Source organism: Callorhinchus milii, unplaced genomic scaffold (genome assembly GCF_018977255.1).
Source record: "Callorhinchus milii isolate IMCB2004 unplaced genomic scaffold, IMCB_Cmil_1.0 Scaffold1, whole genome shotgun sequence".
NCBI classification, from domain to species: Eukaryota; Metazoa; Chordata; class Chondrichthyes; order Chimaeriformes; family Callorhinchidae; genus Callorhinchus; species Callorhinchus milii.
The window spans coordinates 108,544,609-108,566,503 of record NW_024704742.1 but is presented as its reverse complement, the minus strand read 5'-3'; the positions used below and the strand labels follow the sequence as shown (position 1 = coordinate 108,566,503).

At 45.1% G+C, this 21,895-nt stretch overlaps 1 protein-coding gene across 1 annotated transcript; it reads left to right on the top strand.

Annotated features, from left to right (window-relative positions):
• Positions 1-1,147: 1,147 nt before the first annotated feature.
• Positions 1,148-18,620, top strand: LOC103178391 (endoplasmic reticulum aminopeptidase 2-like). The gene is given in 20 exon segments (XM_042334226.1): positions 1,148-1,294; positions 3,037-3,568; positions 5,539-5,677; positions 6,082-6,216; positions 6,616-6,736; positions 7,202-7,356; positions 7,831-7,944; positions 8,034-8,165; positions 8,870-9,001; positions 9,627-9,695; positions 9,904-10,079; positions 10,204-10,283; positions 11,928-12,111; positions 14,556-14,712; positions 15,312-15,496; positions 15,963-16,124; positions 16,547-16,687; positions 17,467-17,519; positions 17,522-17,538; positions 18,362-18,620. Coding segments are annotated over 19 exon segments (2,820 nt in total). The 5' UTR covers positions 1,148-1,294; positions 3,037-3,053; the 3' UTR covers positions 18,515-18,620.
• The last annotated feature ends 3,275 nt before the right edge of the window (positions 18,621-21,895 follow it).

Genomic DNA, 21,895 nt, shown 5'->3' with positions numbered 1-21,895 from the left:
TAGGGAGGGGTGTTTGTCAGTGTGTGTGTGGGGTTGTGTGTGTTAGTGTGTGGGGGGTGGGGAGGGGTTGTGTGTGTCAGTGTGTGGGGTGGGGAGGCAGTGTGTGTGTCAGTGTGGGGAGTGGGGAGGGGGTGTGTATCAGTGTGGGGAGTGGGGAGGGTGTGTTTATCAGTGTGGGGGTTGGGGAGGGTGTGTGTGTCAGTGTGTGTGGGTGTGTGTGTGTCAGTGTGTGGGGTGGGGAGGGAGTGTGTGGGGTGAGGAGGGGGTGTGTATCAGTGTGGGGGGTGGGGAGGGTGTGTTTATCAGTGTGGGGGTTGGGGAGGGTGTGTGTGTCAGTGTGTGTGGGTGTGTGTGTGTCAGTGTGTGGGGTGGGGAGGGAGTGTGTGGGGTGAGGAGGGGGTGTGTATCAGTGTGGGGGGTGGGGAGGGTGTGTTTATCAGTGTGGGGGTTGGGGAGGGTGTGTGTGTCAGTGTGTGTGGGTGTGTGTGTGTCAGTGTGTGGGGTGGGGAGGGAGTGTGGGGGGTGGGGAGGGAGTGTGTGTCAGTGTGGGGGTGGGGAGGGAGGGTGTGGGTGGGGGATGGGGAGAGTGGGGGTGGGGATGGGGGATGGGGAGGGTGTGGGTGGGGGATGGGGAGGGTGTGGGTGGGGGGTGGGGAGGGTGTGGGTGGGGGGTGGGGTGCGGGATGGGGGATGGGGAGGGTGGGGGTGGGGGATGGGGAGGGTGTGGGTGGGGGTGGGGGGGTGGGTGCGGGATGGGGGATGGGGAGGGTGGGGGTGAGGGATGGGAGGGTGTGGGGGTGTGTGGGGGTGGGGAGGGTGTGGGTGGGTGGTGGGGAGGGTGTGGGTGGGGGTGGGGAGGGTGTGGGTGGGGGGGTGGGGAGGGTGTGGGTGGGGGGGTGGGGAGGGTGTGGTGGGGGGTGGGGAGGGTGTGGGTGGGGGGGAGGGTGTGGGTGGGGGATGGGGTGGGGAGGGGTGGGGTGGGGGGTGGGGGTGGGGTCGGGGAGGTGGGGGGTCGGGTGAGGGTGGGGGTCGGGGAGGGTGGGGGCGGGGGGGAGGGTGGGGGTGGGGGAGGGTGGGGTGGGGAGGGGTTGGGGGGGTGGGGAGGGTGTGGGTGGGGGATGGGGAGGGTGGGGGATGGGGAGGGTGGGGGTGGGGGGTGGTGGGGGAGTGTGTAATGTGGGTTTGATTGCAGTATCCGCTGATCACAGACCAGAATGAAAGTGAAAGTATTGAGAGTGACTGTGCGAGAGCTGAGCTGAGAGGAGGGGAAGGGCAGAGGAGGAGACCGGACCTGGTGAGTATCTCTGGTGTTTATTCTGCTTTTAGAAAATGAGTGAAGATGAACTGCAAACGTGGGGACGGCGGTGAGAATTAGTGAAGACGACGATGTGCAGTGACTGCCGGTGTGGGCAGCCCAGGAGCAGGTGATCCTGAGCCCAATGTGGAGCTGTTCACAGCCACTGAGCTGCACACGGGGTCTGTAAGGGCTCTGCCGTCCTGACCCGGATTTCAATCCGATCCATTGATAGAGTTAGTTTTATGGTGATCCACACAGGAGGTCAACCACCACAAGGGCTGGGATCAGGATCAGAAACAGCCTGACTGATCTCTCCCCCCTCCCAGGAAATGAATCCAGGACATGGTGTTGTATTCATTTTTATTGTCCTGAAAAGGAAAAGTGGATCCACTGGTATTCAAACTCAGAAATGTCTTGATCCTATTTCCCTGTTCTCTATGTTACTTAATAATAATAATAATAATCCTTTTCTCTCTGGTCTGGCTATTTTGTTGCCATTCCCCCCTCCTTTTGTTTTGCAGTATTAACACCACTATTTTTTCCCTGTTTTGTTGCAATTCCCCCCTTTGTTTTGCATCATTAATGCCTCTTTAACCCATTTTCTCCTTTGTCTTCCTTGCCCTGTCTCCCCCTCTCTGTGAGTCCTTAAAAGCCTTTCCCTCCCAACGTGCCCCAGTTTTGACGAAGGGTCATGGACCCGAAACGTTGACTCAATTTCCTTTCTCCATAGATGCTGCCTGACCTGCTGAGTGTTCCCAGCGACTTCTGTTTTTGTTTCGGATTTCCAGCATCTACAGTATTTTGCGTTTTGATAATAATCTTTGCATTTGGTATAGCACCTTTCATGTCGAGAGGACGTCCCAAAGCGCTTCACAGAATTTACTGTGAAATGGTGTTACTGTGTGTTTGTTGCGAACACAGCAGCCAATTGTGCACAACAGTGTACCGCAAACAAACAAGCCATGAAAGAAATGACAACATTTTATTTGGCGGATTATTGGCCAGAACACAGGGAGAAACTCCCTACTATTTTAAAATAGTGCCATGGGATCCTTAACATTCACCTAAATAGGTAGACTCGGTCTTGGCTTAACACCTCATCCGAAGGATAGCATCTCCAGCAATGCAACATACCCCCAGCATTGGAATGTCATGTTCGACTATGTGAGTTCAAGTCCTGATGCAGGGCTTGAGCCCACAACCTTCTGACTCAGTGTGATAGTGCTACCACTGAACTTGGCTGAAACACACGTACCTTATTTTCTATCTATCTGTCTATCTCCCTCAAACTTCTTAGTTGATTCTATAATTGTTGTCTGCTGGGGGCAGTGCATTGCAATCCTTTGAAGAAAAAAAACCTGGTTTGACTTTGGAGTGGCTTAGCTTCCAATTTTAAAATTATGTTTTCAACCATAATATGCATGTAATGGAAGTAATGTATTTCAGGACTGAACATTTTGGCAAATAACAAAGTGTATTTAGTGTTTAGACAGTCATGATAACAAAACTGACAGCATTAAAATAACCTGTGAGGATCATGTGATTATTATGTATGTCAATTAACTATGCTGTTTGAAGTTCAATAATGTGAGAATGTATTATATTTGCAGATTACTCCTGATTGTCATCCACACATTGTTGGATGTCAATAAGGTGTAGATAGATTTCAGAATATGTTATTACCATTTCAATGATACTGTCTCTGACCATGCAATATTACTGACCAGTTGTTCTTTCAGGGGACTCTGCGAGGAGAATGTTATCGAAAAGGGAGATGGTGTTATTGATTGCTGGAATACTATTGCAGTTCTTGCTGAGCTCTGCATTAAGCACCAATGACCATGAGAGTGGAGATGCTCCTATAGCTTCTAATGGACAGAAATTTCCCTGGAACAAGATGAGGTTGCCCAATAGAATCATCCCACTTCACTATGACCTGTTGATACACCCAAATCTAACCACTCTGAGTTTCACTGGAGTAGCCAAGATTGAGGTCTCTGTCAAACAAGACACCAACTCCATTGTCCTCCACAGCAAGTACCTGGAAATCACCAGCGCCACCATTGCATTAACACAAGATGGAATTGCCCAACATGAAAAAGCCATGAATGTTTTGGAGTTTCCACCTTACGAGCAAATAGCGCTTCAGTCTATTGAGCCTCTGGGTGCTGGAGAGAAGTACATTATTAACATAAACTATGCAGCCAATCTGTCTGACGGTTTCTATGGTTTCTACAAAAGCAGCTATAAAACACAAGATGGCAAAACAAGGTAAGGTAGCATTTGTTTTGTATGTGGTTAACTCATAAATGCTGCTCTGGTACTCGAGTAATCACTTCCCTCAATGTCATGATAACTTCCACCAAAAACAAAGGTTAATGACTCAACTAGTACTGAAGAGCAAACCTTTTAAATTCATATCTGAATCGACATTTACCTAAATGTCACACCTCAAAAGACAATTGATTAAAATCAGTGTCCTCCAGAATCTTTAGTTTTTAATTTCCCTGATTCTCCCTCTTCACCATATGATGAATGTAAATTTATTTGGGAAGCTGTGGGCATGAACATTAACAAGCCATTATAATCCTTACATTTGATATGTCAGCTTCACGTCATGAGGATGTCTCAAAATGCTTCCCATGATTTATTTGCACTTGAACTATTTATGGATGATTATCAAAGCATATTAGCTGTCAGCCTGTTTCGGGAATCATGGAAAATTGAAGAACTCTTTTCAGTTTATTACTTTACATTTCATGTTTGTTTTTGATTAATTTTAGAACAATTGACCTCTTTTAACCTTGTTAAGGTTATTCGCTGATGTCTCCATATCCTGTTATTTATCATTTTAAATTGATTGTTGATTATTAAAAGCAAACAGCAGCGAAGACCTGCATTAGAACTTTATAGAAATAATAATAATTCTTTCATTCACATAAATTATATAGAATGTTACATCACAGAAACAGGCCGTTCAGACCAACTGGTCTGTGCCAATGTTTATATTCCACATGAGCCTCCACCTGTTCCAATCCTCTTCTCCTCTTGAATGCCTAGATGCATGCATTTCATAATTCTTGCATTTTAAATCATGCCTATAACGTCAAACCTCTTAAAGTGCTTCACATTGGAATTGCTGTTGTGTATGCTATTGGGAGTGGTATTAGGATTAGCCCGTCCGCAAGACCGAGGCTCTCCTGATTGACTCCCGTCAGCGCCTCCTCACCTCAGGCGCTGACAGTATCACCATCCATGGTTGCACACTCCACCTTGCTAAGCCAGTCCGGAATCTTGAGGTCTTGTTCGACTCTCAACTATCCTTTCTGCTCCACATCCGTGACATTACCTGCTCTGCCTTCCCCCACCTCTGCAACGTCACCCAGCTCCAACACTGTCTCACACCACAGGCCACCGAAACCCTCATACATGCCTTCATTACATCAAGGCTCGACTATACAAACACACTGCTTGTCGGCCTCCCCAACTCCTCCCTCCACAGGCTGCAGATCATCCAGAACTTGTTGATGTTCAACTGAAGAAAGGTAGCTCTCATCCAGGACTTGATGTCTGATAGTCATTCTGTCAAGACAGCAGTGGTCCTGGAGTTGAGGGTGGAGGCAGAGAGATAGAGTTGGGTGTCATCCGCATACATGTGGAAATTGACCCCATGTCTGCGGATGATGTCACCAAGAGGGAGCATATAGGAACACCGCTGAGGAACACCGCACGAGATGATATGGGGGCTAAAGGAGATGAAGTGGAGGTGGTATGAGATGTAGGATCTAAACCAGTCAAGGTCAGAACCATGAAAGTTGAGGTGAACTGAGAGGTGGTGGATGAGGATAGAGTGGTCAACACTGTCGAGGAGGCAGAGGGAGCACTGGTCGCAGATGGACAGAATGTCATTTGTCACTTTGACCAGAGCTGTTTCCAATTCATAAAATATATCATCACTACACTTTACAGTGTATCCTGTGAAGCGATTTGAGATGTCCTCCGAACATGAAAGATTCTATATCAAATGCAAGGAATATTATTTATTTATTATAATTATAAATTAGCCGCCTTACCCCAGTATACAAAAAGTACACATACTAGACAAAGAGTTAGAGTTTGGTTGGATGAACCTATGCACATGGCAATAAAAATAGTTGCTATGATGTGCAACTTGCCCTTCACTTATTTCACGTTCACTTAACTTGCTCTAATTTCTTTTGATGAATGTCTTCCCTTTCTAGACTGCTTGCTTCTACCCATTTTGAACCTACATCAGCACGCATGGCCTTTCCTTGCTTTGATGAGCCATCTTTCAAAGCCAACTTCTCAGTCAAGATCAGGAGAGGCAGCCAATACATTGCACTGTCCAACATGCCCATGGTAAGTGATCTTCATTCTGTTTGACAGTCACACCCTCACTGTTTATGATTGTAGGATTGTTTAGCCTGACCTGCAACTACAGACAAACTTTCCACTTCATGTTATTGTTAAATGGGTAAAAAGAGGAGAACTCTGGCTTTCCATACTCTGTCTCTATGATGGCTTTTATGAATGAATGAAAGAAGCATTAAATAACTCTGGTTGTCTGTGACAGTTACTAAAGCCTTATTATCAGACCCCAACCCTCATTCCCACCTCACTTTAAATTACCACCATTTAACACAAGATAGGAATAAGTTTTGTCTTAAACTCACAAAAAACATTTTTTTTAAAAACTGAGAAAATAAATGTTTCATTTGAAAAAAATGTTCTGCTTCATAAGTGATTTTTTTTATATCTTCCAGGTTAAATCTTTACCAATAGGGGAGGGGCTTTTTGAAGACCATTTTGCTGTGAGTGTGAGGATGAGCACATACCTGGTGGCATTTATTGTCTGTGACTTCAAATCTGTTAGTGCTGTAACTTCAACAGGAATAAAGGTGAGCTTTGCACCAAAGTTGTCTCTCTGTGCCTTGTACTGGTTCCTGCTCTGGAATACAGTAACTTCCTGCTCTTCTCTGAACGAATGTCTTGGGATCTTTAACTAGGGGTATCAGTTGGGGGGAGGGAGAATCCAGCATCCTGTACACCCAGTTATCTAATACTCAATATTTATATGGGCTAAAATTCCACCTGGGGAAACATTTACTCTACTAATGCACTATTTCAGAGGAGCCAGAATGTGAGAAACCAGTCTTTAATTTTGAAGCTGGTTGTTTTAAGAGTTTTTTTGGGGAGGTGAAACTACAATGTAAGCAATTGCCTGTTCTGGGAAATAATATACTCTTTCCTGCTCATTGAACTGAAGGACTTTGACGCGTCTTTAACCCATTTAATAGGTGTCCATATATGCTGTTCCAGACAAGTGGAGCCAAACTCACTATGCTTTGGAAGCAGCGGTAAAACTACTGGAGTTTTATGAAAATTATTTCAATATCTACTTTCCACTCCCAAAGCAAGGTATGTCAATATCAATATAATTGTTGGGCAAGTTTCCTTACTCCACACGCCTCTGTTTACCAAGCAGTAAGTAGGAACCCGGTTGTTAGTCAATTGGCAGATCGCTTATCCAGAGGTAATAATCCCTTCAAAAGATAAATAAATAATAATAATTGGGTTCCTTAATCCTTGACTGTTTGTGGGACACTGCTGTGCACTATTGTCTGCCGTGTTTCGCCCACAAAACATACAGTGAATTAATTTTACTGTATTGTGAAGTGCTTTGAGACATCTAGAAGACGTGACAAGGCACTATATCAAATGCAAGGATTATTATTAATGGGAAAGGGATAAAATACAGTCATAATGTTCTTTAAAATGGTCAACAATTTAATTCCATCTTGTTGCAATATACTGTATATCAATGACATTATTAAAATTGACCTTATGATATAATAAATAAAAGAAGAAATATTGTGCTTTTAGACCTCGTGGCGATTCCTGATTTCCAGTCAGGAGCCATGGAGAACTGGGGTTTGATCACTTATAGGGAGACAGCTCTACTCTATGATTCAGTGACCTCCTCAGCATCGGATAAACTGTGGATTACTATGGTGATTGGGCATGAACTGGCTCATCAGGTATTTCCATCTCTTACATTGAAAGCTGGCCTTCTACCATTAACAACAACAACTTGCATTTATACAACAACGTTCATGCAGGATACCATCCTGGAATGCTGTATTCTAAATTCCGGGAATAAATAGGGAATTCAGGAACTATTTTATACATCAAGAGATATAAATTTATATATAAATTTATAGAACAAGTGAGAAAGTAAATGAGTTGATCCTAACCCTGGGAGCAGCAACTCAAAAGAAGATGAATTTCCAGAGTGGGGTTAAAGTTGACTACAATTGTAATTAATCACAGCGTTATAATAATCAACAATAGCAAACAGTTGTTAGATCAGTGTCTGGTGGTTTTATGTCTGCTTCAATTTCTTACAACATATGTGGTAATTTTCAAAGTTTAGTTTAATTAAAGACCCTTCGCAATCCTCGCTGATTTAAAGAAAACTTTTCAGTGTCTTAATGATTGTTTGTTTCCTCCAGTGGTTTGGTAACCTGGTGACAATGGAGTGGTGGAATGACATCTGGCTAAATGAAGGCTTTGCCCGGTACATGGAGTTTGTCTCTGTTGGTGCCACCTACCCAGAGCTACAAGTGGTGAGTAATTTCTTCTCAATACCAGTAACTCAATAACTACAAGATCTTTGACTCAATTTAACGTATTCTTTCACGTTTGATCTGCCCAGGATGATTATCTTTTGAACACATGTTTTGGAGCAATGGGAAGAGACTCCATGAATTCATCACGTGCTATATCTACAGTAGCAGAAAGTCCAACTCAGATCAAGGAAATGTTTGACACCGTGTCTTATGAGAAAGTAAGTGGGAATTTAACAGAAACTACACGTAAAGTCTAATCACAGCTGAGGTTTCCATGGCCCTTTAGCCTATTGGATCTCATCCTTCAAGAAAACCCATCCTACCAATTTCCTATAACAGCATTAAGCTAAAACAGGTCTGGTGTCCTGGCCTCAACCACCCTTCCTGGCGACCCATTTCAGTCTTTAATCAGTCTTTTTATAAAGCAATAATAATAATCTTTGCATTTGGTATAGTGCCTTATCACGTCTTCGAGATGTCTCATAGCGCTTCACAGAATATACTGTAAAGTGAATTAACTGTATATTTTGTGGGCGCAACGCGGCAGCCAATTGATAAATTGATATATTCTCTAGTAGGCTAATAATGTCTAATATAGAATTGTGTTTATACAGCACAACACAAATTTAGTATATGAGTGCCTTTCACATTGGGAGGATATCCCAAGCTCTTACGTGAGGAGAGGTAATGATTACCCTCTAACCCTATTGCTCTAATTGGTAGTATGTGCCCAATACTTACATATGGCTACAGTACAAATACTGCACCTCAATGTTTGGCCTTTCAAAGAGAGTTTGAATAAGCATTGATGCTTCATCTGTCACCATTTTTGCTGTCTGTTTTGTTTTTTTGGTAATGGGGACAATTAATTAATTCCAGATTTTGCATGTTGTAACTGACCTTTTGCTACTGTTGAATGTAGGGCGCTTGCATTCTGCACATGCTGAGGAATTTTCTAACAGAGGAGGTTTTCCAGAGTGGCTTAGTTTCTTACCTGCGGAAATACAGCTATGGGAATGCCAAGAACGAGGACCTGTGGAACAGCATGGCCAATGTAAGGCTTTACCTTTCTGTAACAAAAATGATTTTGCATTTGAAAAGCACCATTATTGTCTATTGACACCATTTGTTTTGGTCAGTCAGGTGTCTCACTAAGAATTCCACATACTGCATATATGTCACTTACACATGGACATTTTCCATGAATGTGTACTCTCTCCCTGGAGGAATTCACCAGTTGCTAAAAGAAGATTCAATTTAGTTTTTCAAACCACTTAGTACAGTAGTCGATGGATTTTTTTTATATAAGTATGGACAAGTAAAATCTATTCAGACAACCAAGGTTACTTCTCTCAAAGACCAAACAGAATGCATTCTACCACAGACTTTATCCAAATCCTATAATGTACTGAGAGTAGACTCAGCAGAGGTTCCCTCTGAATCCCCAAAGCGAAACTTGAGAACTGCATTGAATATTGATCAACCCATACATCCTACATTATTCATCCTTGAACAATTGTCAAGACATCTTGACCTGACATTTCCATTGTCCCAGAGCCTCATATTAAGGTGGAACTTTGCTGTCTTCACTCAGTTCTTTTGGTTTGGAAACAAAGACGTACTGAGAAGATCTATGGTTTCAGCATGTGTTAAACCATTAAATTCTTACTTCCCAATAGACTTGCACAGAAGGAAACTTCACTTCAGGTGGATTCTGCTACAGCACTTCACAAGCGGCTAAAAACGCTGTAAGTTTTGGTTCATTCTTTTATTCATTAACACATACTGTGGATTCAAAAGGTTGCATTAGCCACCACTTTACTGATTCTAAGATCAGAAGAAGTTACAAACAGTAGTAGACCATGACTGATCTGCAATGTTTTTCAAATGAATAAAATACATTTGTATGAAAGCGCTTAGTATTAAAACTGCAATCTGTGCCTTTATTTTCCTCAGTATCTTTATACAGAGGAACATCTGGACATCAAGGAGGTTATGAATACTTGGACACTTCAGAAGGGGCTGCCAGTGATCATTGTTGAACACAGCGGGAGTTTAATCCGGCTACGACAGGAGCGTTTCCTGAAGGGTGTCCTTCCAGAGGACCCTGTGTGGGAGTCACTGCAGTCTGGGTAGTTATTGGTCACTTGTGATTGTTTTCCTGTGTTGTTTTTGGCGGAGTTTTGCTTATAGATCATTATAACACCTTCTGCAACACCTGGAGAATCAAAAATATTTTTACCTCATCTTTTGCAGCTATCTGTGGCACATCCCGCTAACTTACATCACGAGTAGCTCAGACAGAATTGGCAGATATCTGCTGAAAACAAAATCAGGTGAGAGATCTCGTACACACTACATTGAGGAGTATACACATGGCACCAGGTGTGATGCAGAGATGGTTGTCAAGGACTGCAGAATTAGAGATTCAATGTGTCACGTGCTGCCATCGCCAGTTTAGATTAGCTGTGCTCTATAGTATCTTAGTTCATCTATGCTACATAGTATCTTAGTTCATCTGTGCTCTATAGTATCTTAGTTCATCTGTGCTCTATAGTATCTTAGTTCATCTGTGCTCTATAGTATCTTAGGTCATCTATGCTACATAGTATCTTAGTTCATCTGTGCTCTATAGTATCTTAGGTCATCTGTGCTCTATGGTATCTTAGGCCATCTGTGCTCTATGGTATCTCAGTTCTCTATAGTATCTTAGTTTAGTTGTCCTGTCAGAGTACCATTGAGGAGAGCTTTGGTGATGGTCCATGAAAGAGGGAAAAAGACCAAAGACAGACCCCATCCAAGGCTACTCTTAGGGTTAAAGATGGACATTTGTTTGCTCAATTAGCAAAAAATCAATAAAAAAAAACTGAAAAAACACTACCAATGGAGCACGGACTTACCTAGACTCATGTTAGACTTAGACAAATTAAGTGAGTGGGCAAAGCTGTAGCAGGTGGAGTTCAGTGTAGCGAAGACAGTGGTGGGCAACCTTCATGATCGGCCAACAAAATAAATTGATAACATAAATCAAGGAATATTCAATCACAAAAACCAGAAAACACACTACCGACGGAACATGGACTTACCTTGACTCATGTCAGTGTTCGTAGGCCACTTCTTGAATGAGATTTAATGAAGTAATAATAATTCTTCTATTTGCTATAGAGCCTTATCACGTGTTCAAGACGTCGCAAAGCATTTCATAGAAATGTGTATCAATATGAAATTATTTAAATCTTAGTCTTCTTCCCTCTATTTATTTCAAGTGCCTTTGTATCAATGTGATATCCTTCATAACACAATGTCTGCAAATCCCCTGATCTCTCCATGCCACCATGAGTGGCTGTACATGCCTTCAGCCACAACGTTCCTAATCTCTAGAACTCCCTGCCTCAGCCTCTTTGTCACACCCCCTTCTTTACCTATATAATAATAATCCTTGCATTTGATATAGCGCTTTTCACGTTGGGAGGACGTCCCAAAGCGCTTCACAGAACATACTGTAAAGTGAATTGACTGTATATTTGTGGGTGAACGCGGCAGCCAATTGCGCACAGCAGTGTCCCACAAACAGTCGTGGATTGAAAATGACCAATTTTATTATCATTTTTGGTTTTGGAGGAATTATTATTAGGCTCTGTGTGGAGTAAGGAAACTTGCCCAAGGTTTCGCCCTGCCTGGAATTGAACTCAGGTTATTTTAATCACCTGAAACCTACCTCTTAACTGCATCCATGAGCACCTCACCCCTCCTCTTTCTCCTTTGCTTGGTGTCCATCTGGCTACTGTACAGCATTCCACGACATTGTTTGATATGAAGGGTGCTACATAAATGCAAATTGTTGTTGTTGATAATATTTATAACAGAATTCAGGTGCAGTGTGAGTGTAATTCAGAATCCGATCTAACCGATGAAGCTAAACTCTTAGGTTTTCATTTGTTGGTGAACATCACTAAACTGACTGATCTTGTGTTAATCAGATACTATTAAACTGGACAAAGAAGCTGACTGGGTGAAGTTTAACGTGGACATGAATGGCTATTACATTGTACACTATGAGCACAGTGGATGGGATGCACTGGTTAATCTACTGGATCAGGATCACACCCTCCTGAGCATGAAGGACCGAACACACCTCATTCATAATGCTTTCCAACTCGTCAGGTATTGTGAATTGCCACAGATACATAGTATTATTGACCTGATAGTCAATATCACCTTATTCTGTGAATATACATTCCCAATCAAAGTGTTAGATTCATAGAAGTGACTACCTGGGAGGTCATTGAGTTACTTTAATCCAATTCGACTGAGACCTATTGATTCTTAATTCCAGTTATTTGCTGTTTTCTTATAGGTTTTTATGTTGTTCCTTTTCAAATGTTTATCCTAATACCCTAGCCAATACACCTTAAGTACTTCTGAAACTCAGAATTGTACAATACAGTTACAAGACAATTGGTGTTGGGAGGACGTCTTAAAACAATTAACACTGCAGGTGGGAGCCAAGGGGAGTGGGGAGGGAAAGATAAGCAAAAGTGTGGTACATAGCAGTGGAGATGCTCACTAGCATTGATGTAATTTCAGGTGTAATTTCAACCTTCACTGCGAGGAGATGCTGGATTTCCTTGAATCCAAAATCAAGGGAATCCGCTCCGCGGTCACTGCCCCTCCACCTTCCACCCACTCCCCACCCCTTCCTTCCCACACTCCGACTCCTACCCATCCTCCCCTACACACCTTTGAACCTGTTTTCCCACCCTCTGTCACCAAACTCATCCTGTCCCTGAAACCCACCACCTGCTCCCTTGACCCCATCCCCACTCCACTCCTTATCTCTCAGCTCCACCTCCTTGGCCCACTTCTCACAGACATCATCAACCTGTCCCTCTCCTCTGGCTCTGTTCCCATTCCCCTAAAAACTGCCACCATCACTCCCACTTTGAAAAAACCCTTCCTTGATGCGTCGCAGCTATCAAGCTACCGGCCCATATCCAACCTCCCCTTCCTGTCCAAGGTCCTTGAAAGAGTTGTCGCCTCCCAGCTGCGCTCTTTCCTCTCCACCCATGCATTATTCGAACCCCTTCAGTCGGATTTCCGTGCTGCCCATAGCACAGAAACCGCCCTGGTCAAGGTCACCAATGACATCTTGACCATCTGCAACCAGGGCTCCCTCTGCCTCCTCGTCCTCCTCGACCTATCAGCCGCATTCGATACGGTTGACCACGCTATCCTCCTCCACCGCTTGTCCTCCCACCTCAACCTTCAAGGCCCTGTCCTTGAGTGGTTTAGGTCGTACCTCTCCCACCGTCTTCATTTTGTTTCCACAAACAGCTTTTTCTCCAGCCCCCGCACTGTCTCGTGTGGTTTCCCTCAGGGCTCTGTCCTCGGTCCCCTCCTCTTCACCCTCTATATGCTCCCCCTGGTGACATCATCCGCAGACATGGGGTTAACTTCCACATGTATGCGGATGACACCCAACTCTACCTTTCCTCCTCTGCCCTCAACTCCACGACCACCGATGTCCTGACAGCCTGTCTGACACGAGTCCTGGACGAGAGACAACTTTCTTCAGCTCAACGTGCGCAAAACTGAGGCCCTCCTGATTGGCTCACGTCAGCGCCTCCGCACCTCAGGCGCTGACACCATCAGCATCCAAGGCTGCACTCTCCACCTCTCAAAGCCAGTCAGGAACCTCGGCGTTCTGTTCGACCCTGAGCTGTCCTTTCTTCCCCACATTTGCGCCACAACTGGCACTGCCTTCCATCACCTCCGAAACATCGCCAGACTACGGCACTACCTCACCCCTCACGCTGCTGAAACTCTGGTCCACGCCTTTATCACCTCAAGGCTGGACTATGGGAACTCTCTCCTCGCCGGCCTTCCCGGCACCTCCCTCCACAAGCTGCAGGTCATTCAGAACTCTGCAGCTCGTGTACTGTCCCGCACCAGGCTTCGGGACCACATCACTCCCACCCTCGCTCGCCTCCACTGGCTCCCCATCCCCCAGAGGATCGAATTCAAGATCCTCATCCTCACCTACAAGGCCATTCACAGCCTTGCTCCCTCCTACCTCTCCGACCTACTATCCCCCTACTTACCTGCCCGTACCCTCCGATTCCTCTGGCTCCGGTCTGCTCCACATCCCCCGCCCCAACCGCCCTACCATCGGTGGCCGGGCCTTCAGCCTCTCAGGCTCTGGAACTCCATCCCCCAGTGCCTTCGCCTTGCTTCCTCCCTTTCCTGCTTCAAGGCCGGTCTCAAGACCTTTCTCTTCGACCGTGCCTTCAGCTCCCCTCTCGACTCTCTACACCTTCTCGCTCCCTCCCTCCCTTCCCTCCCCTCACCCTGACCATTTCCCCCCTGCTGACCCAACTGTCCAGCGCCTTGGGACGTCCTTCCGACGTGAAAGGCGCTCTATAAATGAAATCTTGTTGTTGTGTGTATAGCTCACTATTCTTTATCTCAAACAGAGATGGGTTAGTGGTATAAGATAATAAAAAGATAGGTGATGGGGGATTAAAATAAAAGTGAAGTGGGGGAAGATGGAAAAAATTGATTTGTAATCGTACTGGAACATCATCTAAGTCATTTTTTGCTGTCTTTAGTACAGGAAAGTTATCACTTGATCGAGCTCTTGACCTGACCCGTTACCTGAGACACGAGAACAAAACTATGCCAGTGTTACAGGGTCTGGCTTATCTGGAGGTATTTTACAAATTGGTTGAGAAAAGGAATATCCCTGATGTTGCAACAAATCTGAAGGTAACAATCTCCACTTTACCTCGACCTTGCATTTGTTGACTGAGGTTGTAATCTTCTACCTGGTTGTGTGGTGCTGGACATTGCTGTGATATTGCTGCTGGCAGGAATTGGATTTCCTGCTGCCAGTCACACCTGTTGGGGCTGAGGAGCATTCTGGTAATCGATCCTAGGACTAATATTTTTGAAGAGGGAAATGCTGGATTGGCTATTAGAAATCACATTAAAGAATCGTTCCTTAAACGTTTTTGGGTAAGACAAAACACAAATCACAGTAGTAACAACAACATTTATTACATTTGCCTTTCACATTTTGGATGAAATCTCAAAGTGCTTCACAGGACATACTGTAAAGTGTAGTGACTGTGTATTTTGTGGGCAAACTCAGCAGCCCTGTCCAGAGGCGAGAATGCTACCTTCTGAGCCAAGCGGATACATAAAATTAATCAGTACGTCAGTCAAAGGGGCTACAATGGGCTGTTTTCAGGTGTGAATCTTTAATATAAGAAATCTTCACATTTTTCCTTCAGATAAGGTTGTATTCAAATTGAAAGTAAGACAATCCCAGGCTGACTCTTTGTGTGATGTCCATCATATTGCAGAGATATATCCTGGAGTTTTTCAAACACCTGATTGACAAGCAGTCCTGGAGTGACGATGGCTCCCTGTCAGAGCGTCTGCTGCGCACCAACCTCCTGGAGATGGCCTGTGACCTGCAGTACCCTCCCTGCCTCCAAAAGGCTTTAGATTTATTCAATAAGTGGAAGAATTCCGACGGCACCATCAGGTTAGTTCATTGGGTGGTCAACTTCTTGTTTGTTTAGAAAGCTAATCATCTTGTTCATCTTGTATAATGTCCACGTCAAATGTGAAGATTGCTATAGGTGGAGGCCAATTTAGGTTTCTTTGTAAGTTATTTTCTCATGCCTCCTTTGACAATCCTTCTGTCAACACTTGTCAAAAGCTGAGAGTTGGGAAGTGAAGCCTGGGAATAGCCTGTCACTAGTGCTGCTCTGAACCAGATGTGAGGAGTGGGCAGCAGCAGCAGCTTTTCACTGATACTACATTACCATTCCATATCTTATTAATGAACACAAACATGCCTCTTCACATCCTCACTCGCTCACTTATTCATTCACTCACTCATCCATCTTCTCACCCTCACATACATACGTGCGTAGATACATACAAACAAATATATATGTACACATACAAGATACCCGATTTATTCAGCTGACTGTTTGGTATTACAGTTTGCCAACAGATGTTCTCGAGATCGTGTATTCTGTGGGAGCCCAGAGGGCTGATGGATGGGAATACCTCCTGAAGAAGTACATCCAGTCCATGTCAGGGGCTGAAAAGATTAAGATTGTTAACGCTTTGGCAGCCACCAGGGATCCAGAGAAACTGGCACAGTAAGGAGTTTATTTTACATTAAACATTGAGAAGCCAAAAGGCTATTCATGCCCGTTAAGCTTCATTCATTGTGTTGGGTTGTGATTACAAGGCAACTAACAGCTTGTTTTACTTTTCATGGATTTATCTCTTGTTCCAAGCTTGTAAAACACTTCTTTTAAAAAAATATATAGATTTCTTTAGATCAAGTAAAATAGGTATAACTACATTTCTGAACCAAACCAGTTACTCTGCAAATAAGAGGTAATATATTCTCCTTCAGAAAAAAAGAATAGCAGAGCAACAGGGCAGCTATCACACCAAAGGAGTGTGTCAGTCACATGGCCTTCTGCACTCAACTTGTGTGTGAAGCACATCTTGTGGCTGGCGTAGGCTTATTTTGTGCTTGATGCTCAGTTCTTCTCTGTTCTGATATCCCCAGGTTGTTGGAGATTGGTATGGAAGGGAATGTCATCAAGTTGCAGGATCTAGCCCATGTCGTTGCTGCAGTGAGCAGAAACCCAGTCGGACATCTCCTTGCCTGGAATTTTGTGAAGACGAATTGGAACAAACTGATTGAGAAGTCAGTACCTTTTTAATCATTCAGACCTTGTGTCCTTCAGTAGTATCCGAGCAGCACAAGGTAGTGACATTTACGAAGTAAAAAAAAATAATTCTTGCATTTGATATAGCGCTTTTCACGTCTTCTAGACGTCTCAAAGAGCTTCACAGAATATACTGTAAAATAAACTGACTGTATATTTGTGGGTAAAACGTGGCAGGCAATTGCGAACAGCAGTGTCCCACAAAGCAGTCATGGATTGAAGTGACCAATTTTTTTTCTTGAGTGATTATTATTAGGCGTGTGGAGTAAGGAAACTTGCCCAAGGTTTCACCCTGCCGGGAATCAAACCCAGGTCTCTCACTGGCAAGGCAAGTGCTCTAACCACTGAGCTACAGGACTCTGTATTGCATTGCAATACACACCAACACTGAATGTTTCAATGTCATGTGGAGAACAATTGCAATGGGAGCAGTTACAGCTCAGTGAAGGAGCATTGGGTGACCTACCTGTGTTCATCTCCACATAGTGAAACTAGACTGAAATACTCTTGTGATATGATCTGTTGAGATGAGTGGCTTTTTATGATCTTGTGCGTTGGACAGAATCCTTCATTGTTTCCCATAATAGATCTCTATGATTAATATAATACTAATAAAAAGAGCAGCTGACATTCAGGAACCTCGGGCAACTCATAACAGCACTAAATACTAAATTAAGCTAAACTGTCCAAGAACATTATTTTTCTTTTGCAAAGTGCCAGTGTGAAGGGTGTTTAACAATGTCCATATTCTTCACAGATTTGAGCTTGGCTCCTTCACTATCAGATGGCTTATGGTTGGAACGACATCTCACAGGAAGAATTGGAGGAGGTTAGTGGCTTTTGTTATTGTATAAACACAATGAATGAGAGAGCACAAAGATATGGTTGGTGACAATATTAGAACATTCAGTACAAAACTCTCAAGTGAGGCTTAAAGGTAAAGGAAGGTGCACTCTGCGTACAACCTGTGCTAAACGTGAACTTGAAGTGATTGCTGAGGGAGGCCGGTATTCTTCCCACTTGGCTCCTGTTAACCCTGCAATATGTAGAGTTTTCCAAGCTGGAGAAGCTTGCCAGACAATGCTCTTGGTGGCAAACTATGCAATTTAAGCTTGTTAAACTCCAGTAGTTCCCCGGTGTACACTATAGGTTCCCAAGCCATGGCTTTCGCAAACTTGTGACTTGTGTCTAGTACAATCTGGAATCAGGTATGCAAGGTGGGTGGGTCCCTCTGGGAGAGACTTAACATTCCATTCCAGACATGGACATTTACAGATGTAGTTGGTATACATATGTGGGCTCCCTCTCAGGTTTAGATACTATTAAACATGATGATGGTTTTTCACATGTTCAGGCACCCGGCTGACCAAAAACACGATAAATGCTGACACTGGGTAATAATCAATTTTGAGAGAAAACAACTCAGAGAGAACCTCATAGAGATACGGGCAAACATAAAGCCACCCATTTAACCTGTATTTCCTCTTTTCTAGCCTGAGTAACTGGCAGTACAGAGATAGACATCCTGAACATATGACCTGAACATATGACCGCAATGTTGTATATAATTGAACATTGTTCAATTATATTCAGGCTATATTTGTAAAGTATGTCCTGTAAACCAAACCCTTACCTGCATACATCTGTTTCAGGTGAAAATGTTCTTTGAATCTATCAAGGAGCAGAGCTCCCAGCTGAGGTGTACCCAGCTTGCCCTGGAAACCATTCAGAAAAACATTAGGTGGCTGGAGCGGAATCTGGATGTCCTCAGATCGTGGCTATTGGATATTACTATCCCACAGTAATACCACTGCTCAGCAATATCTTATTTCCCTTCATTTCAGGAGTCCCGCAGTATAGGCTGCAACACTGGTAAATATAATGGAGTTGGCAAAACTGATTGAAAGAGAGGGAGAGAGAGTGTGGGAGGGGGGAGAGAGAGTGTGGGAGGGGGGAGAGAGAGTGTGGGAGGGGGGAGAGAGAGTGTGAGAGGGGAGAGAGAGAGTGGGAGGGGGGGGCGGAGAGAGTGTGGGAGAGGAGAAGTGAGGGAAAGTAATTGTAAGAGAGAGTGTGTGTGAGAAGGGAAAAAAGTGTGTACAAGAGAGCCCGTGAGAGAGTGAGAGAGAAAGAGGGGGGAGTGATTGATTGATCAAGAGACCATGAGGAGGAGGAGAGAAACAAAGTAAGTGAGGGAGAGCAGAGGGAGGAGGGAAGCGTTCCGTGGTTCACTGTTAGGACAGAAGATTGGAGCCTCCCTCGGCTGCCGCGAGAGAGTGTGGGAGAGGAGAAGTGAGGGAAAGTAATTGTAAGAGAGTGTGTGTCTGTGTCCTTCATTCTTCCCCCCCACCACCACCCTACCTCTGCAACCTCCTGACCCAGCCATTCCCTTTCTCAGAAAACACCAGCTTGTTTCATGTCCCCCTCATCCCCCTCCAAGTCTGCCCTACCATCACCATTTTGCCCTCGCCCATGGGAGCTCCATTCCTGGAGTCCCTCTGACTCGCTCTCTCCCCTTTCAAGGCACCTCAAGACCTAACTCTTTGATGAGGCTTTCTTTCCCTTCCCCACCCCAACTCCATCAGCTCCCACCCCCTCAGCTGCCCAGCCGGCAATGTCGAGAGCTTTGAGATGTCTTTCTAGTGTGAAAAAGGCGTTGTGTAAATATTGTTATGTTTCTGGAAGGGAAACACAAAAATATAGTTTATGGGCCTGGGAACCTTTAGGAAATAGGAATAGGAAATCAGGCCCTTGGAGGCCAAAAGTTTGGACCACCCCGGTTCTAATAAATAATGTGATACAGATGCCCACCAGATAGCTGATGAGGAATCTCTGAGGCTTGGGCCAATAGGTGCTGGAAGGCGTTACCTGGAATCTGAGTTTGTGAACACACGTTCATACATCCAGTGCCTGAAATCCACCTCGATTGGCTTGAGAGGAGCAACAGCTGTTGTTTAAACTCCGCACCTCCAATTGGTGGAACCATCGCTCAATGGGAAAGGATATGTGCCTGAGCTACATGCAGGAAAATGGTAGCAATGCCATCATGTGCCAGGTATAGGTGGGCTGCATGGAACTCTCAGTTTGGATTGGATATTCTTAAACATGGCGTTGAGTTTCCGCATGTGTCAAACCCGGCTGATCATGTTGATGGGGTTGAGCATGTGGCAGACAAACGGCTGACCAAAAAAAATTGAGAGCAGATGGTTGCAGTGGAGGAGCTAACATCAGTGTAGACTCGATGGCAGAATCTTTAACGCTGGAACGTGTATGATTAGAGATAAAAGTTTTCAAAATCAAACACCAATGGTTAATGCACTGATGTTTTTCTCTGTGGACTCATTGGACTTGGAGCCCAAACCAGGAAATGATGGCTTCCCAATGAGAATTGAGAGTTGCTGCAGGTTTCAAAGTGCAAAGCCAAAGATCACAACACTTTCAATCTCACATCTAACTGCTGCTTACAGTCACATTTTCTACCTGCAAATCAGAAATATTTCTTTCCCACTTCTGATTTTTTTTACGTTCTGATTTTTTTATTAAAAAATGGAAAATGATTAGAAAATCTTGTGTGTTTTTGGGCTGTCTATATGTGTGTCTGTGTATAGGGGCTGTCTCTGTGTGTGAATGTGTGTAGGGGCTGTATATGTGTGTGTGTCTGGAGGGGCTGTCCATGTATGTGTGTGACTGTGTCTCTATGCGTGTAGGGGCTGTATGTGTGTGCGTGTGTCTATGTGTGTTTAGGGGCTGTGTGTGTGTCTGTGTGTAGGGGCTCTGTGTGTGTGTCTGTTTGACTGACTGTGTGCGCGTGCGTGTCTGGAGGGGAGTGTCTGTGTGTCAGTGTGTGCATCGTGTGTGTGTGTGTGTGTGTGTGTAGGGAAGTGTGTGTCAGTGTGTGTGGAGGAGTCTGTGTGTGTATCTATGGTGTGGCTGTAGGGTCTGTGTGTTGATGTGTGTGTGTGTCTATGTGTAGGGGCTCTGTGTGACTGTGTATGCGTAACTGTCTGTTTGTGTGGAAGGGCGTGTGTGTGTGTAGGGGGGTGTGTGTCAGTGTGTGTGGAGGAATGTGTGTGGCTATGTGTATCTATGCGTGTAGGGGCTGTATTCGATACAGCATTCGATACGGTTGACCACGCTATCCTCCTCCACCGCTTGTCTTCCCACCTCAACCTTCAAGGCACTGTCCTTGAGTGGTTTAGGTCGTACCTCTCCCACCGTCTTCATTTGTTTCCACAAACGGCTTTTCCTCCACCCCCCGCACTGTCTCGTGCGGTGTGCCTCAGGGCTCTGTCCTCGGTCCCCTCCTCTTCACCCTCTATATGCTCCCCCTGGTGACATCATCCGCAGACATGGGGTTAACTTCCACATGTATGCGGATGACACCCAACTCTACCTTTCCTCCTCTGCCCTCAACTCCATGACCACCGATGTCCTGACAGCCTGTCTGTCCGACATCGAGTCCTGGACGAGAGACAACTTTCTTCAGCTCAACGTGCGTAAAACTGAGGCCCTCCTGATTGGCTCACGTCAGCGCCTCCGCACCTCAGACGCTGACACCATCAGCATCCAAGGCTGCACTCTCCACCTCTCAAAGCCAGTCAGGAACCTCGGGGTTCTGTTCGACCCTGAGCTGTCCTTTCTCCTCATATCCGCACCACAACTGGCACCGCCTTCCATCACCTCCGGAACATCGCCAGACTACGGCACTACCTCACCCCTCACGCTGCTGAAACTCTGGTCCACGCCTTTATCACCTCAAGGCTGGACTATGGGAACTCTCTCCTCGCCGGCCTTCCCGCCACCTCCCTCCACACTGCAGGTCATTCAGAACTCTGCAGCTCGTGTACTGTCCCGCACCAGGCTTCGGGACCACATCACTCCCACCCTCGCTCGCCTCCACTGGCTCCCCATCCCCCAGAGGATCGTGTGGGTGGTGGATGGGGAGGGTGTGGGTGGGGTGTGTGTGGGTGGGGGATGGGGAGGGTGTGGGGGTGTGTGGGGGATGGGGAGTGTGGGGTGTGTGGGGAGGGGGGATGGGAGGGTGTGGGTGGGGTGGGGAGGGTGGGGGTGGGAGGGTGGGTGGTGGGGAGTGTGTAATGTGGGTTTGATTGCAGTATCCGCTGATCACAGACCAGAATGAAAGTGAAAGTATTGAGAGTGACTGTGCGAGAGCTGAGCTGAGAGGAGGG